Source organism: Ambystoma mexicanum, chromosome 11, assembly GCF_040938575.1.
Source record: "Ambystoma mexicanum isolate Mex_15411 chromosome 11, UKY_AmexF1_1, whole genome shotgun sequence".
NCBI lineage: Eukaryota > Metazoa > Chordata > Amphibia > Caudata > Ambystomatidae > Ambystoma > Ambystoma mexicanum.
The window spans coordinates 1003326033-1003344660 of NC_090934.1; the positions used below are offsets into that span (position 1 = coordinate 1003326033).

Sequence of the window (18628 nt, forward strand, 5' to 3'; positions counted from 1 at the left end):
ATGTAGCTTAAGATAGTTAAAGGAATTTACAAACGGACCCTCTCCCTCCTATGCCAACTCGCACATGCTTCCTCTGAGAGAGAAAGGGAGGGGGAGAGGGAGGAGGAGAGAGAAAGAAAGAAAGAAAGAAAGAAAGAAAGAAAGAAAGAAAGAAAGAAAGAAAGAAAGAAAGAAAAGAAAGAAAGAAAGAAAGAGCTTTAGAGGGTGGGATTGGCAGTGGCAATATGAGCTACTGAAATGGGACCTGTTGGTGGGAGTGCAGGTTGCTTTGCCTTGTAAGGCCTACTCCCACCACCCTGACTAACTGACCTTCCCCCTCTAAGATCACCTACCACCTTAAACTTCACACGCAAACCCCTTGCAAATGGCTGCCTCTGGCCTAGCCATTAGCGCATCAACACTAACCGAACCACAAGAAAGCTTGCCTCTTAGCACCATGGCACTCTCCCGCATCAGCGGCTCGCCAGTACCAAAGCGGTGCAGACCATCAGATACTTGGTTCTTCCCTATGGATAATATACTCTCAAGTTTTTCTGCCAAACCCATGGGAAGCAGATTGGCACACGGGAACTGTCTCCTGACCTGCACCAATCAGCACCGCAAGTTTTGCATCTGGTTCTCTAACTGACCCACTAATGAGCCTCCCATCTTGCCAAGTGCAGCAAGGGCACCAATAATGGCTGAAGGAGGCTACACAAGGACCTTAAATTACATAACTTAATATATGTTAGGTTTTTGTGGGATTGGAACATGTGTTCGAATCATGTGCAATATGATGCAGGCCTACCAGGAGTGCTGGGTTTCCCCACGTGACCGATCTGTGACCCCAAGCAAACTACTGTACCCAGATGGACCTTATTTTGTTTGCCTTCCAAAATGTGATCAGTGAGAAATGATTCGGGTAAGTGTGTACTACATAAAATGCTGCACTCGTTCATGGTTTAATAGACTATGGTGTTGGCTCCACAATATTGATAATGTATATAGCTCACACCACAGGCTGAATTGCCACCTTAGATTGCTCACGGCACCATAATTTGTGAGCCATGGTTCTCTCCTGACGGGAAAGTGAAATACGTTATATTACGTTATTGGGATGTATACTGCACTTCACTGCAATTTGCATGGTCTTATAGTGTTATGAGACCTAAAAAAAAGATTGAGCTTGTCTTGATTAGTATGGAAGGGGGAATATGAAAGACATCTTGGTCGTTGTGTTGGTGTGCACAGGTCGGAAGTACCTAGGTTATGCCTGCAGGTGTAGTTTGTGCCAAGAGAAATTGAGGCATCTGTATGCAGAGGCTCCCCTCATGTGCTCCCCTCATGTGCTCACAGTTTAAGGGTGCTGTGACAGGATCAGGTCCTGACCCTGTCAGATGGGAGCAGGACCCCTCTCAACCTGTGGCAGGCGGCCTACCAGGGAAGCAGGCGGCCTACCAGGGAAATGACTGTCCTGCCTCAGAGGAGGTGAGAGGGACTTGAGGGGGTCCCCAGTCACTGACTCCCCAGAGTGTTAACCGATGAATAAGAACGTTGGTACTGTTGTCTCTTCCACAATGTCTATCAGCCTCTCTCACGGCCAGGTGTTTCATGTTTATTTTGCAGGACTACTTCTACAAGAGACTGTCAATCAACAGCAAAGAAAACCCAGACCAGAGCCACCAAAGTGAATTAACTGCCACGGAACGCCAGGTCCAAACTCCGTCAAAAGCAAGATACAGAGACTCCACCTCATCACTGACAGATGGGACGACATAGGAGAAAGCACAAACTTTTGACCAAATTCGCCACGCAAACGCAATGCCGACTGTTTCCCAGGGCCGTGACTGGATGAATGCCATGGTATGAAAAGGGGGTATGGGTAACCAAATTACTTATCATTTTCAGAGAGCGAACCCAACCCCCTTGGGGAAGTGCAGGAAGAGATTGGACCACCACCAGCATAAGAGGGAAAAAAGGCCAATGGAAATCGGGACAAGTCACAGAGCAGGGTAGTTCGGACTATAAAAGCCAGCAGGAGACAGACATGGGGGATTTCAGGAGTTGAGTTGGTGGACCGAGAGGCCAGGAGGCGAAGAAAAGTGCTGAAGAGACTGTGGCGGTGGTATGATAGTGTCGATGTAAGGTATTGTGTGAGAGGGAGCCCGTCACCAATTGAGTGCAGTGTTGTGAAGACTGCCAAAGTTGGATGAGAAAGAGAAATTAAGGAGAGAGAAAGGTGAGAGGAAGATTAGGGGGCTACAGAAAGAGTGAGTGAATAATGGTGAAGGTGTGTGAGTCTGCAACAGCAGGGTGCTGGGAGAGTGAAGGTAATAGCAGTGGTGAGGGTGGAGAGTTGAGGGAGGACAGTAGTAGTAGGAGACAGAAGCAAAGGGTTGTGAATGATCATGAACCCTAGGTAGTAGATAGGGTGTTAAGACTAAGGTGCAGAGGGAGAGATGCGAGAGACGAGCGAAGTGAGGAGAGAGAGGGAGAAGAGGTGAGATGAGCGGAGGAGTGGATATATATATATTTTTTTTAATTAAAATATGTACAGTTTATATCTTTAAACCTTACATTTATACGTTTTATATGAGCTCATAATTAGATCTTTACAGTTTATTGATTAATCTGTTCGTTATTTGAACCAAGATCTCTGTCCAGAATCGAATGACAGTTGTTATCATTGTTCTATTATTGCCGATGAGTATGAGTGATCATCGTTCCCCGGGATTTAGTTCAGTTGTAGCATTCAGATACATTTGACTGACGTGAAGGCGTTTTTCTCCAAGGGCTGGACATTGCATCAAAATATGATAAATGCTTTCAATTGCTTCTGTGTTCTTGCAGAATCTACACGTCTGGTCGAAGTTGGAGGTCCGTTTTCTTTTTCCCACGATTTCTTGAGTCGGTTTAAGATTGAATCTGAGTCTCATAAAGTGTTGCAAATCCCTTGGTCTGGAAATAGGTTAAGGTAATGTGGCATTTGATTTAAGGCTCTAGTTTTTCCCTTACGATTAAGGGTTAGTTTGTATTGATTTTTAAGATTCTGGGTCGTTATCCAGTCAAGTCTTGCAAGATGAATTTTTGCTCTTTGCGGTCTGTTGTTCAAAGTATCCATGGATATCTCGCTTTCAATTCTCTTTGAGTTGACAAAGTCTTTCCATTTGTTCAAAGCCGTGGGGTTGATATTCTCAGGCTTTGTTCGCAGTATGTTCAAAGGCGGAGTATGCTCCTCGCGGTTCAGTTTCCTTAACAAGTCGAGTTGCTTCCATCTTATGATTGACCGAAGAGATTGGAGGCCAAGTTCATATCTGATGCATGGCGTGGGAGTTGATTGTGGAAGGGCTAGGACCTTTCTCCAAAATATACTCTCAAGTTTTTCCCATATGCTCATGTGTATGTTCATCATGGTCTCACCGCCGTAAGTGAGAATGGCTGTAACTTTTTGTCTGTAAAATAGGAATACTGGCTTGAGTGAGAACCTCCCAAATTTCTTGTGTATAATAAGCCCTTGTCTTGCCAACACATGCGCCTTAGATTTAAGATGTTCAATCCAGGGCTGTTTTATCTGGGACTGGTTAATCCAGACTCTTGGATACTTGATCGTCAGCACTTGTTCGATCTTTTGCTCCTGTAGATAAAATGAAAAGTGATGTTTCTTTAATCTTTGTTGTCTTCTTAGTGTCATGATTTTGGTCTTATTTCCATTTATTTCGAGTTCATTTTTCGTCATATATTCTTGCAGTTTATTCAGAGCAATTTGTATTCCTCTTGGGGTTTTTACAAAGAGCACAATGTCGTCAGCGTAAAGGATGCACAACAAGATGGTTGAATTTAGCTTGGGGGGATTCGTGAGGGGGGTGGCGACATTTTCTTCAAAATCTGAGGTGAACAAGTTAAATAGAGCTGCAGCCAGAGGGCAGCCTTGTTTCGGGCAGTGCCATGTTCGTATTGGCTGAGCTACGAGACCATCTTTGGTCATCCGTTTATGTACTCTTGTGTTTGAATAAAGTAACTTGTTGGTTCGATGATGTCTCTTGGACAACCCCATTTCTCAAGATTATCCCATAGAATATTTCGATTTATTTTGTCGAACGCAAGATGCAGATCGACAAATGCTGCGTATCTTTGAGTGGATATAAACAGAGATGAGAAGGCGACGAGGGGAGGAGTGGAGGAAGAGAGGGAGAGTAGTATGATTTAGGGAATGGCAAGTGAAGGTAGAGAGGGATAGGTAGTGACTTGAGGAGAGAGAGAGAATGAGTGAGAAAGGAGAGAGTGGAGAGAACATGTGGAGTCGCCATGGCAAGGAGCTGGAAAATACCTTAGAAAGTCACGGAGGGAGTTAGTCGTAGAAAGCCAGATCTTTTAGGTTATCTGCATCAGCTAAGCAAGACAAACCTAATAGGTGTTACCATTCACTAGAGCAGCAGGTTTGACATTGTGGGTTAAGGGACACTTCGGCTAAGGTGCAGAGAGAGCCCGCAGGAAGGGAAGGTTGAGAGAGCCGAAGGGACTGGCATAGCTGGACTAACCAAAGTCTTCCCAATCTACTTACCGTTAGTTAATAACGGTGCCGGTGCTTCCGTGAAAGTCTGCCTATCATGGCTGCTGTGCCCGGCAGGGTCAGACCTGCCAGGCACAGCAACTCTGGCAGGCAGACTTGGAGTGTGCCGGTCCGATAACAACGGTGCCGGTAGGCTTACCAGCACCATTGTTACCGACCGGCACACTTGTAATGAGGCCCAGTGTGTTCGTTTGAAATGAGTAATACAAGTTGGTGGGAGAGGTGTATTGGTAACATTTTATGCTACACTATGCCATATTTCTGCTTTGTGGTTGTGCTATGCTACCCTATTCTATCTTCACTATGCTCTGGGCTGCTTTGAAATTATATTTTTTCTTCGCTTTGGTAGGCTATGCTAGGATATGTTGCTATTATTTTTATTATTCAATTTTTGTATTGCGCAATATTCCCAAAGGCTTCAGTGCGCATGAAGACAAGACCTGGTCAGAGAGAGAAAGGAGGTCAGATTCGTGGGTTAAACAGACAGAGAGAAATAACTAATCATTAGAATTAAATAGATATCTTTTTAAGGCTCTCTTAAAACTAGAGAGACTCAGAATGTTCCCTAGATCCGGGGAAAGAGAATTACATACATTCGGGGCAAATACTTGAAAACAGGTGCCACCAAACTTCTTCAAATTGTGTCTCGGTACAAAAGGTTTGTTGGTCTTACTAGAGCGAAGAATTAGGCAAGTTGTTGTCTTATCACTACCAGTTCTTAAGGTATCTAGTAGACTTGTCAGTTATATATTTGTATGTTAGAGTTCGCATTTTATATGAGATGCGTTGGCTAACTGGACGCCAATGCAGCACTCTCCTTGAATCCGAGAAATGGTCTTGTGGGCCAAGATTGCATACAACTCTTACAGCCCCTTTCTGGGCTGTTTGAAGACTTCTCAAATGATGTTTAGATGTACCTGCAAAGAGACTATTACAATAGTCGAGCCAAGAGTTAACAAGTGCTTTAACCAGGTAAGAAAGATGTTCAGATGACAGGTATGGACTATTCTGTCTAAGCAACGTGTTAACATAGGCACAGGACATCTTAACGTGGCTTACATCTCGCATCATTGTCAATCCGGAATCCAGGATAACGCCTAATGTTTTCACAAAGGGACTTACTACTATAACACATCCAGATATGGTGAAATGGCTGTATCTTGGATTTAACATTTTTACCCTTTGACTAGAACTTACAATCATAACTTCTGTCTGTTCTTTGCTCTTTGCCAATGAGTTGACTGACATCCAGTCCTTGATCATGTTTTAGGTGTCATTAATAAGAATGGCATGCATCTCAAAGTCACCATAGAGCTCAAAGACCAGCTGGGTATTGTTGGCATAGTTAGTATATTTGATGCCAACACTGTCCAGCTGGTCAAAGAGAGGGCGCACGTCAACATTAAACAACAGTGGGCGACAGGCACCAGATGGGACGCTTCAAGATAGTAGCTCTGGGTGGGCCTAAAAACCACTAATTGCCACTCTCGCTGATCTGGGGCCTAGGAAGGAAGCCAACCATTTGATGGTTGGCTCAGAGCAGTTAACAATTTTACGCAGACTTTCTAGCAGTAAGGCATGGTCCACCAAGTCAAATGCAGGGGAAAGGTCGAGCAACATAAGGAGTGCAACCTTACCGTTGTTGACCATTTTTGCCAAATTCGCTCGGAGGTCCAACATTGCTGTTTCTGTTCCATGCATCGCACGATAGCCGGACTGATGTGTTACAAGAAGATTGTTCTTTTCCACGTGCTCATGAAGCTGTAAGTAAGCAAGTTTATCTAGAATTTTCAACAAGTAAGGAACATTGTTAATCGGTCTGTACCTACCCACAGCTTTAGGATCTAGAGTTTTTTTTTTTCAAGACCGGGATAATCCAGACCTCTTAAAGACTAACAGGAACACACATGTAAGGTATAGACAAGTTGACAATTCTCATGATTAATGTAGAGAGACATGTGATAGCGTCCTTTATGATTATCGCAGGGCATATATCACCGGTACATGTAGTGGGTGTAAGCCCATTCACAATATCAGCCAGGGACCTTTGAGTAACAGAGCTCAGACTGAATTCTTGAACAGTCACTGAGAGTGATTATCAGAGCCCTATTCTTAGAGATACTTTCAGTGCTATGGACTATTGCTAGCCTATGCCTGGCGATGGTGGACTGGTGAATCTTTATTTTGGCGGAAAAGCTGTCTTGGATTTTGTGACACCAAGAATTACTAGGAGGAACATCGTTGGTGGTGCTTTTTTTCCATCCAATTCACGCAAAATGGAGAACAATTCTTTTTTGTCTGATTTAGCATTGCTGATTATGTTAGCATACATTTCCTTTTTTGCGGCCTGACTAGCCTTTTTATAGTGAGCAGCTGCAGATCTATAAGAGGCACGAGATTTGGGGCGTGGATCCTTCCTCCATTGTTTGTCAGCTGTTCTTTTTTGTTTTCTATGCTTAATAATTACAATAGAAAACCATTAACTCTGTGCACTTTTGGTTTTTAATTTCTTAACGATGATGGGTGCTAATTTGTTAATAGCTAAAGCTGTCATATTGGTATATTCCTGCACCAATGCTTCAGTATCACAAACCGCCACTGCGGGAGGCATCAGTGGGAGTAGAAGGTCACAAAAATCAGGTTTCTTGTACTGATTTCTACATATGATTGCACACTGACCTTTTTATACGAAGCTAGAGAAATGCGATCAAAAAGAATAAGAAAATGATCAGTCCATGGACATTGAATGATATTAAAGAAGGAGGTTTGGAGGTTATGAGTAAGGACCCAATCCAATTTATGCCCATCCCTATGGGTAGGATGGTTTATGAGTTGCTGGAGTCCAATGGCTTGCAAAGACGTGATGATAGAGATGGCAACAGAGTCTGTGCCGGCATTGTCCCAAAGATTAAAATCGCCTAAAAGTATAGTCTGAGAGGAAGATTTAGCAAGGTTGCCGAGCAATATCAGGAATTGCTCTTCAAATGAACGACGATAAATAATTATTAAATTCATAGCACTGTTATTATCAATTAAAATTGTAATAACCAAATGTTCACTGCTATCGAGATTAGTAATACTCAGAACATGATATTTCAAATGTTCTTTTAAAATAACAGCAACTCCACTACCTCTGCCCTTTTTACGGTCAGATTTTATAATCTTGTAGCCCGCTGGTGTTGCTAATAGTGCAGCATGATCGGTTGCCGTGTTTAACCAGATTTTGGTAAAAACAGATTTTATCAAGATTATGTATGGTCAGTAAATCGCCCACCTCAGTGGCATGTTTGACAGTGGAGCGGGTATTCAGAAGAACTAATTTAAACTTCTGATTAGTAGATATGATGGGAAGAATATCACTAGCTGCTGAAACAGCATCCATCTGAGTAATCATTAAGGCAGAGGTGAGAATTTGGCTAACCATACCACAACTTCCCTGAGGAACTACATTTTCCATGTCACTGCATAAGGCATGACCTAGCGTAGAATAGTACTATATTTTCGGGTATGCGCACTCTATTATTGAGCACGTTTACATTAGCTGTATTTTCATTTAAAGCAGGAAGAGAACTGGGCGTACTTCCTGTTTTCCCCGGGCCGGCGTGTCTGCAAATCGTGAAGTGACACTATGATACCCAGGTGAGGCAGCACGTTGATTGGATTTTAACTGTATAGCATGTAAAGGATGCACGGAATGAAGGATAACAAATATGCAGTAAATTAATAGAATAGCAGAGTACCTGCACATTACACAGCCCAACAGCCCGTAGTGCACAGACCGGACTTGACGCCATGCGCTGGTGCTCACACGCCAGTCAGCAATATAAATGCACACAGACTACAGTACAGCTGGGTAATGTAGTTCAGAGTGTAAAAAGAAGCAGTTTTAGAAGAGGTTGTGCTTTCAAAGAAGGATTGAGCACGTTAAAAAGTATTTAAAAGCAATAACACAGCGAATTTCCCTCACAATTTTTAAAATGCTCACTGTTGGCGGTCTCTGATGGGCCGCCTCCGTGAGCCCCCCACCCCCTGTGGTAATCAGACACAGAGACGGAGATGTGGTCGGTGTGGGCTCCCCGGTGAACTGACGTCACCAGGAGCCGCCCCGTTTATTTAAACAGGCACGCGACGGAGTTGACGTCACTCCGTCGCGTGCGTACCCTTAAAGGGGCAACGCCACACTCCTCCTTTTCCATAACAACAAATTGGAAATAGGAGTACTTAACTAGCACACATCTATGACACATAACACTCTATAAGTTTCAACAAAAACCCCCATTTATTGACAGCCACCCCGGATCCCCCGTGTGTACCTGTCAAGGCCTGACCATTAGTCCCCGGTCAGCCTCCCAGCTCAGTCCGTAACATAGTCACTGAGACGGGCAGGTTTCCCACGCCCTGATCTCAGGGGGTACCTCCTGCCACCGTCCCTGGCTGGTGTTCCTGGACCAGGTCCGCCTCGAGCGGGTGATTCCACTACGGCGTGTTCTCCCCCACCTTCATCCAGAGCGCCTTCCCCTTCTCGGTTGTCCGGGTTGTCCACTCTGGGGTCACCAATCTTCCTGAAGAACGACGCATTCCTGGTTACCGATGAAGTTCCATCCGATGCAGTCACCATTGACCCTTTTACGGCCACCACGTCCAGGGGGGCGGGTTCATATGTGAGAGACAGTTTTCCATGAGGGTGGCGATTTCTTACCAGCACCTCATCCCCCAGCGCGATGTGTGGGGGTCTGAGCCCCCTCCGGATGTTCTCCATCTGTGTCCTGACCTGTCTGTCCTCTTCCACCTGCTCATTGTCGATGACGGCGGGGTCTCTGTCCCCCACCTCCGGTATGACATCTCTCGGGCACCGCTGGAATAGTGCTTCTGCCGGAGCCACCCCCGTAGACGAATGAGGGGTGGTGCGGTACCCTCGCAGGAATACGTACAGAGCCCTCTGCAAACACTCCCCTCTTCCATGGGCAATGCGGAACACCTTGTTGAGGGTGCGCATCATTCGCTCGGACTCCCCGTTGGCGCGGGGCCACAGTGGGGTGACCCGCCGGTGTTGAATTCCATACTCTTTCATGAGTTCTGCGAAACTCTCCCCCTGGAATGGGGCTCCGTTGTCCGAGCACAGCACCGAGGGGAGGCCATGAGTGGCAAATATCTTCTCTAGCGCCACCACCACGTTCTCAAACGCCACTGAGTCTATAAACTCAACTTCCGGGTACCTCGACCACTCGTCTACCACCACTAGAAAATGCGTGCCTCTGGATGTGGACCCGGAGTCGGCGTGCACCACTTCCCATGGTCGAGTCCCGCGGGGCATTGCTTCAATGGATGGTTCTTTCTGGGCCGGGGCCGCCGCCTGACACCACACACAAGAGGCCACGAACGCCTCCACCTTCCGCTCCAACTCAGGAAACCACACCTTCTGACGGAGGCGAGCTTTGGTTTTGGGGGCCCCTTGATGCCCTTGGTGCGCCAGCGCGATGACCTGTGCCACTTTGGCCTGGGGCACTACGATCCTTTCCCCTCTTAGCAGTAGCCCCGACTCGGAGAATGTTAGTTCCTCTCTCACTCTCCACAACTGCTCGAGAGTGACCCTGGCCTCACAGGTTCTTCGCTCCACCGCCTCCAGCACTGTCTTCCAGGCACCCTTCTGCATGGCCTCCTTCAGGATGGAGAAACACTCGTCGCCTTTCGAAGCCGCCTCAAGTTCCTCCACCTGCATGGAGTTCGGTGTTGCATTCTCTATGACCTGGCAGACGTGTTCGTCGGCTTCCTCCGCCGATGCCGACACCTGCGAGTCGTTCCTGGGGTGTCGCGATAGGTAGTCCGCCGCATTGTTGGCACCGGGACGATAGGTCAGTGACACCCCATACTCCAGCAGGGCGAGCATCCAACGCTCAATCCTCACTGGCGGGCGAGATGACGAGCCCGCCATGATCGGCAACAGCGGCTTGTGGTCAGTGACCACGGTCACAGGACGCCCCAGAATGTAGAGGCGGAAGTGCCGACAGCCCCACAGTACCGCCAGGGCCTCCCTTTCGATTTGAGAGTAACGTTGCTCAGTGTCAGACAGGGCCTTGCTGGCATATGCTATTGGCCGGACCTCCTGATCTTTTCCCACTTGCGTGAGCACTGCCCCTAGCCCATATGGGCTGGCGTCCACCACGATCTCCGTCTGCAGGCTCGGGTCAAAGAATGCCATGGTATCATGCGCCGCCAACGCCCTCGAATATCGTCAAATGCCGCCTGTTCCAGAGGGCCCCACTGCCAGGTGGTGTCCTTCCTGGTGAGCGACCTCAGGGGCTCAGAGCGGGATGCGAGATTTCTGATGAAACGGCCGCAGTAAGTGACCATCCCCAGAAAACTCCTCACCTCCGCGACATTTTCGGGCGGGCGCGCCTCCTTAATGTCTCTCACTTTGCGGGGATCTGGTGACACCCCATCCGCCTTGAATACGAACCCAAAGAATTCGATCTCCGTCTTCAGAAATTCGCATTTGTCCTTGTGTAACGTGAGGCCCAGCAGACATAGCCGTTCAAAAGTCTTGGACAGGCGTGACAGATGCTCGGTTTCCGATTTGGCGTACACCAGGATATCGTCGCTGATATTAAGGACGCCCTCCAGATCCGCCAGTGCACCTCTTATTATATTTTGAAAGACCTCCGCTGCCGAGGACACCCCAAAGCTTAGTCTTTTATATCGATAAAGACCCCGATGTGTGGTAAAGGTAGTAATGTACCTGGACTCGGGGTGCAAGACCACCTGATGATAGCCCGATCTCAGATTGAGCTTGGAGAAAAACCTTGCACCCTGCAGCTCCGCAATAATGTCATCGATGGTGGGGGTGAGGTGTCGCTCCCTCTTTATGGCCTTATTCGGCAGCCGCATGTCCACACAAATTCTCACAGCATCGGGTTGCTTGGGCTTGCGGGCGATGACAATGGGTGACACCCAGGGGGTGGGTCCTTCAACCTTTTCAATTATGTCCAACCCCACGAGGTTGTCAAGTTCACGATCCACCAGATCCCTGAGATGGAAAGGGACCCGTCGGTGCTTCAGCGCCACTGGTTGTATGGATTCATCAATATGGAGCCGGACTGGCTCACCCACCAGCTGTCCAATGCCCTCAAACAGGGATCCATGTTTGGCCAGGAGGACCTGGATGTCCTCTAAGTATACTGCGTATGCGAACGTGACGATGCCCAGTGCCTCCGCGCGGCACAGCAGAGCAGGGTGTTGTCGCTCACCGGTGTAACGTAGAATCGAGCCCGTATGTGTGAGTCCCCATACTGCACATCGGCCACGAACACACCGTCTAGAGGCAAAGGCCGGTCCCCGCCGAAGGTGAATATGCGTGCCCTCGGCGCAGCCAGCACGGGCGGGGCCAGCATGGTCTTGTAATGCTGGCGGGCCATTACATTTACAGAAGCGCCAGTGTCCACTAGCATCGGCACAGAGTTTCCATTAACCAGCACGTTACACCTGGGTTGTCTTTTGGAGCGGGACTTGAGCACGCTCACACTGGACACGAAGAACACGTTCTCCTCATCCTCGTCCTCCTCCTCCTCCTGAGGGGCTCCTTCGTCACCCTGGTCCACCTGGGCAACGTTGGAGGCCCTCTGGGGCCGGAAGAAGCCGGCTCGAACTGGTCCCCTCGGCACAATTTTGGGGGCGGCAGACTTACACATTCTGGCGAAGTGGTCAGGGCCTCCGCATCTGCCACACTTGACTCCCGTTGCCGGGCACTCCGCGGGGTGCGGGAGATCATAGCCACACTTCGGGCAGGAGATATTCGACCCCTGCGCGCTATGGCTCTGATTGTTCATAGGGCGCCTTAACCCGCTGCCTCTTCCGACCGCACAGATCTCCTCCACCTTGGCTGGGCGAACACCCGCTTCCATCCTGGTCGCACGCAGTTCAGCGACCTCGTGGCATCTCCCCAGTTCTAGGATGCGAGGGAGGGTGATGCCCGGCTCCCGCAGGATCTGGCGTCTCAGTTTCCCAGAGCTGCACCCCTGAATGAGTTGGTTCCTAATCATGACCTCGGGGTCATTCCAAGCACACGGTGCTGCCAGACGCCGCAGCCGCCCAACGAATACATCCAGAGTCTCATCATCTTTTTGGCGAGCCGTTCCCATAAGAAAACGTTCATAGTCCGCATTGGCCATTGGCAGAAAATGGTTATGGAGTGCCTCCTTTGCCGCAGCAAACGATCCGTCCACCGGCTGCAGGGACATAAATACCTCATGCACCGCCGGACCAGCCGAGTACAGGAGGGTGGCCAGCTTGCCGTCGTCCGTTGTTTCCATGGTGGCCCTGAAATACATCTCCAGCCTATCCATCCACATCTTCCACCTCTGTCCCAGGCCCGATGGAGCACCCGAGATATCAAACTCAGGCATTGGCTGTAGGGACCCCGGTGGTTTCGGCGGAGGGGCAGGCGGAAGCACAGGCGGTACTGGACCCACAGCAGCAGGAGCAGCAGCAGCATCCTGGTTCATGGTGGAGAGCGCACAGGCACCCCACAAGATTGGCAAGAAAGGGGCCGCAACTCACCACTAGCCGTGAAGGTGTCACTCCAGCCAGCATGCAGACAATGATGTATCCAAAAATTGAGTAGAGGAAAGGACAGACTCCTAGTGCAACAGCGGGCTCCCCATGGAGTTCCCCTGCCTCTGCTCGACGATAATGGTGGAAATTGTCAAAGTTTCCTCATAAAATTGACATGTGCTGTGTTCAGCGACCATCCGCCGCTGAAGTTTCCAAAAATTAAGCCCGGATGGCTCACCGACGCTTCGTTATGAAGCCGTGAGTCTCCGAGGCCTGTTCATCAAAATGGCCGCCAGCCGCGTGCGTCGCTCCCTTCTCTGCGGTCGGAGTTCGTCGCGCGCTCACACGCGATCATCTGCGCTGCGTCGAAACTCCCCCGCGTGTCCCAGGAAGCGATCCCGGTCTCGTCGCCACTGTTGGCGGTCTCCGATGGGCCGCCTCCGTGAGCCCCCCACCCCCTGTGGTAATCAGACACAGAGACGGAGATGTGGTCGGTGTGGGCTCCCCGGTGAACTGACGTCACCAGGAGCCGCCCCGTTTATTTAAACAGGCACGCGACGGAGTTGACGTCACTCCGTCGCGTGCGTACCCTTAAAGGGGCAACGCCACACTCACGTTTTCAAATAAAAATAGTTATAAGCACAATATACAAATAATTAACAACAAAGATCTAAAAAACACACACTAGAGCAATGTATGTAAAATGCCCCAAGATTCCAATAAAATTCAACTAAAAATCACCTAGGACTATTTTTCAAAAGCAGTTCCTACAATGTAGAAATATGCACATTTTAGCAGCAGATTAATTTAAAATGTCAAAGATGAAGTAACAAGCCAACAGTTCCTTTCAAACCAGCACAGACCGGCTGGTTGATCTAGCAAAAAAGTAGTTCCTAAGGACTACAAAACTACTGGGAGCTGCAGTTTCTTGACAGAGGCTGCAGTTGAGATAACACCTTAACTAAAAGCAACTTCAAGCCTGCAAGGTAAAAAAAACAATGCAGCCCTTCAGTTTTAATATGTAAAATGCCCCAGGATTTCAAAAAAAATCAACTAAAAGTCACCCAGAACTAATTTTCATGCTACCTCTCGTCATATTCAGGCTGATGGGGAATAACTTGTGGCACGTTTTTCAAAGTTGGTCTGTTAGATCTGTTGGTCCTTTTGGATCGATGTGTTTTATTCCAACACAAATCTTTGCCAAAAATATAAATCTATGCTTTTGATGTACTTCTTTAATGTCCTGCCTTTATTGTGGCAGTTGCTTTCCCCACCCCAAATATCTCTGTTTGTAATTCCCCGTCTTCCCTCCCTGCATCTATACCTGACTTTGGCCCACACCTGTTTTTTCTTTTTAATTCTCCCTTCCTAATTGTGAGTTTGTCACTGAATTGCATCTTTGGTTTTAAGGGACTTTTGCTCTTTTCATTTTTATGTATTTAATTTGTATGTACTTATTTTCATTTTTTCCCTCCCCCTTAATTTTCTTTTTGAGACATAATGCTGGTTTGGTTATACTAGAAGGTTATGTCATATTATATTATGTGCATGTTTTGTTTGGTCATTTCACATTAATGTCATGTTGCTCTGTATGAGGCCAATAATAACAATATGAGTTTGGTTAGTGTTTTGAAGCAGCAAGAAGGAGGCAAAGCTAGCAGATAGCACTCCACAAAACACCAAAATAAATAATCATGCACATGAGCGGCACTCAGATCAAGCATACTCAACTCCTCCGTTGGACCAAAGTTCTCCATGTGGCCTTCTTTTTAACAGGACATGGTTTAAGCATCCTAGTTCGAGAAGGTTAGTCAAGGATGCATTATGCAGATTAACTCCCAGAAATGTTCAGCCACTGCCAAAAAGAAACCCTCCCTCCTACACCACCATACCCACGCTGTTAAAGTTCCAAGCAAGCCTCAAGAAGTTCCAGGATACCTGATCCAGGGCTTTGCTCCCAGAGAAGCTACAGTTCAAACCCCACACTCACTCAAAAGGGCCCATAGTTCCTCCCAGCTTTCCTGTCACTAGGATCTGCCATTCATGGGTAGGTAGCAAGTAGGAGGGGGTTTGCACTCCTGTTCCTTTGACCATGGTTTCAACACTCCCATGCTCACAATGATACCATGAGACTGTTGAAAGCTTAAAAGCCTGAATCCCCCCGGTTCCCCAAGCCAAAAACCTACTTTAACCGTTAGAATATTTTAGACAAAACGTTGCCACAAAGTCATTGCATACAGAAGGACAGACATCTGGTCCTACCAGGCAATACAACCTGACATGCCTCAGTCAGCTGGAGTATCACAAGCCCGCCACACACTACTTTCAGAAAAACCTGTTTATTTCTCTGAAACTGCACTCATGTAAATACTCCCTTTCTCTTGCAACACTCTAGGATTTACCCTCTGAAGTTCTGCAATCCTAATCCATGATCTACTTTGGCTGGATTGACATCCACCCAACGCATCACAAATAATAACCTCCTTCCTTTAACCTGACCACCTTCCATCGACTCCCCCCAAACCCCCGTTTGATTTACCTGTATCTTCTTTCTCCCACCGCTTCACTCCTCCGTTTTTGCTGGACACTAGTCTGGAGCCTCCTGGGGGTGGCACAATGCACCAGCGTCCAGGCAGGCTTCAACCCTTTGAAACCACTACGATGGAGAGTTTATGCACGCAGCAGCTATGCTAGAATCCCAGGCTTGGTAGTTTGGCACTGTAACAAGGTCTTCAAGAACAGGAAAGAGGACCCAAGATTGGAGTCCTCCCGTCCCCTGCACACTCTGGAAATGCACTACAGAAGTGTGATCACTTAGAATGAATGTTTGGTATTCTGTTGGAGTATTTATAAAATAAAGCAATACATTCTAATATCACTTATTGATAACAAAGAGATGTTATTGTAAAAGTGAAGGGATGGAAATCTCCCATTTATTCATAAGCAATAATTGAAGCAAAAGCAATAGGAATAGCAATACATCATGTGAATCATCATAGTTAACAGAAATTCCAATGTAGTAGGCTGACGCGTTTCGACCTCGAAACGCGTCACCCTACTACTGATTTATTTCCAGACTACTGGTGTATTTCTGGTGTACTACTACTGGTGTATTTCCAGAGTGTGCAGGGGACGGGAGGACTCCAATCTTGGGTCCTCTTTCCTGTTCTTGTATAATATAGGGTTTTTGTGCCAAGACCCGCTTTTCCTCCCCTGCACCTCCTAAAACTCTAAAAACACCACTTCGGTGGTTTTCCTAAGAACATCCCCTTGAAATATACCTTACTGTGGTGTTCACCCACTTGTTTCCCTTTTTACTGTAACACAGTCTTTCCAGATTTTGAAAGGCTATTTAATGGGCTGCATATATCTACTTCACCTAAAGCAGTGGTGGACACACTGAGCATGTCCCCTCTTTGGGATGAAACGGAGGAGGCAGCCTTCTCTTAGGCCATTGAACACAGCCTTGGTAGGGTGCTCAGGGTATTATTTTCTCCATATGGATGGGTGTATACTACTATAATTTGATAACCTACTCCCAAGTAAGGCACCATATGTTTTCACATTGATCAGTAAATGTCATCCCTCATCAAGTTGCCAGGCAGGTATGGCTCTTGGAGGATCGAGATTAAACCTTCCTCCTTCCCTCTTCACCCTCCCCTTCCATGTTCCCTGCACTCACCTTTACACAGCCAACTCTTGATTCTTGCATTTCTGTCTGGCGGCTTGTCGCTCCAAGTGCCGGGCAGTGGGTGAAAATATCCCTGGAAGCTGACAGTGGGCAGCACCTAGGGCAAAATGATTGTAGAGCAAAATAAGGCTGGAAGAAATCCACAAATAAGCAATAGTGGGGCCACCCAGGAGAACATCACAGTGGAGTGAAACAGTAGTAGGGAACTACCATGTTGTACTACAATGTTTGGTAGGAGAGGAGGGTTACCTGTGGCATGGGTCTTGACTGTGTAGGGAGTCCGCCAGCATGATTTCTCTCACTTGCCCCTTTTAGGGCCTGTACCTGTGGGTTCCCCATCTTCTACTCGGCTCATGAGTGGAGTGGCGGGGGGGCGGCATTTGTCTAGGTCTTGGGGGATAATTGTAAACTGCCAAAGATGTCTCCCATCTCGTCCTCCATCCAAGACATGTGAGCACCCCGGAGGTGCTCCCACATTTGCCTGGGAAAGTTTCCCCATGGGCTTATTCCCACTAGCATCCCTCTTTACCAATTCCCCTCAACCCCGAAGACAGTAGTACATGAGCCATCTCACTGTTGCTCATTGTATCAGCTTCTGAAGGATGAAATGCTTGGCAAGCTCATCCAGGATGCAAACTAGTGACCGACAGCTTGCACAAAGAGGCGTGTCAACCTTACAAATTACATTCAAAGTATCTATTCTGTGGGTTCACCAACTGGCGTATAGGTGATGAAATAAGGTTTGCACAAGAGGGGAGAACCAAGGAAAAAGAAGTGATGTATTCACAGCTGTGAATTAATTATTATCCCTATCATTGCTCTCTGCAGACTTCCATGGTCTCATTTTTTCTATAACATCTACGCCACTAGAGAAGGGAACCAGCTATAGGCAAATGAGCCTTGGTCCTACCACCAAAACGTGCAGACTAATACCACCCCGGCCATGATTAGCCTTTGAGCGCTATCAATTCAGGCAGGACTGCTCACATTGGTGGCGGAACCAAGACTGATTTCCATACAATGGAAGGGAAGGCTTCCCAGAGGAATGCCACTGGTTGTGAATGATTCAAAGTCTTCTTTCCAACCCTTTTTGGTTTTAAGTTTGTACCCTAAGTCAGAGTGCTCACTAAGATGTGCGTACTTAACTTGCTATATCTAGTGAATCAAGTTGCACTTCACTGATTAAGTCCAACAAGGCTATGCCTGAAAATGTCGAGTTTAGGATGGTGAGTATGGACAGCTTTCAGCTTTTTCTTTCATGCATGTCAACCTGAGGATTTCCCACAGGGGCGTTATTTCACCACAATGGCAGGGGTACGGAAGTGACATCAAACGGCCCTTAACCTGCAATGACATCACAGGAAGTGATGTAATTTGACCCCGACCCAACTAATGGCACACAACCTTCAGATGCGTCTAACACCCTTGTTTCCAGGTGCTCTCATTTCAGCCAGATATAAGAACCGAGGCACAGAGGGAGTTGAGATTTGTCCACGATCACACATTTGGGGAATGTTATTTTCAAGATTCGACATGGAGCCCATATGTAAAACATACATAATGCAGTACTTGTAACAGTGTAACTGAAATCTCTAACGCAGGCTACAGCTAGTGTATGAAACATCTATAGATCAATGGACACAGAAGTACTTGTTATCTGTGGCACTGGTGTGTTAAACAAGCCAAAAAAAGCATAGACCTGGGGAGGCGTGAGCTGTCTGTTTACCCAGGAACAAAAGGCTGCACGCGCAAGGCCTGAAAATTAAATCATTGACCAGGATTTGATATCAACAAAATTCCCTGGTTATAAATGTATCTATGAGTCAGCTACAAATACGATA

General features: G+C 47.3%; 1 protein-coding gene across 1 annotated transcript in view; it reads right to left on the bottom strand.

The window, feature by feature from the left end:
* Positions 1-18628, bottom strand: part of LOC138504026 (putative nuclease HARBI1) — a 292079-nt gene that overhangs the window by 16243 nt on the left and 257208 nt on the right. Inside the window, exon 4 of the mRNA XM_069624199.1 lies at positions 16779-16884. Within this exon, the coding sequence (XP_069480300.1) occupies positions 16779-16884 (106 nt within the window). The remainder of the gene's footprint in view (positions 1-16778; positions 16885-18628) is intronic.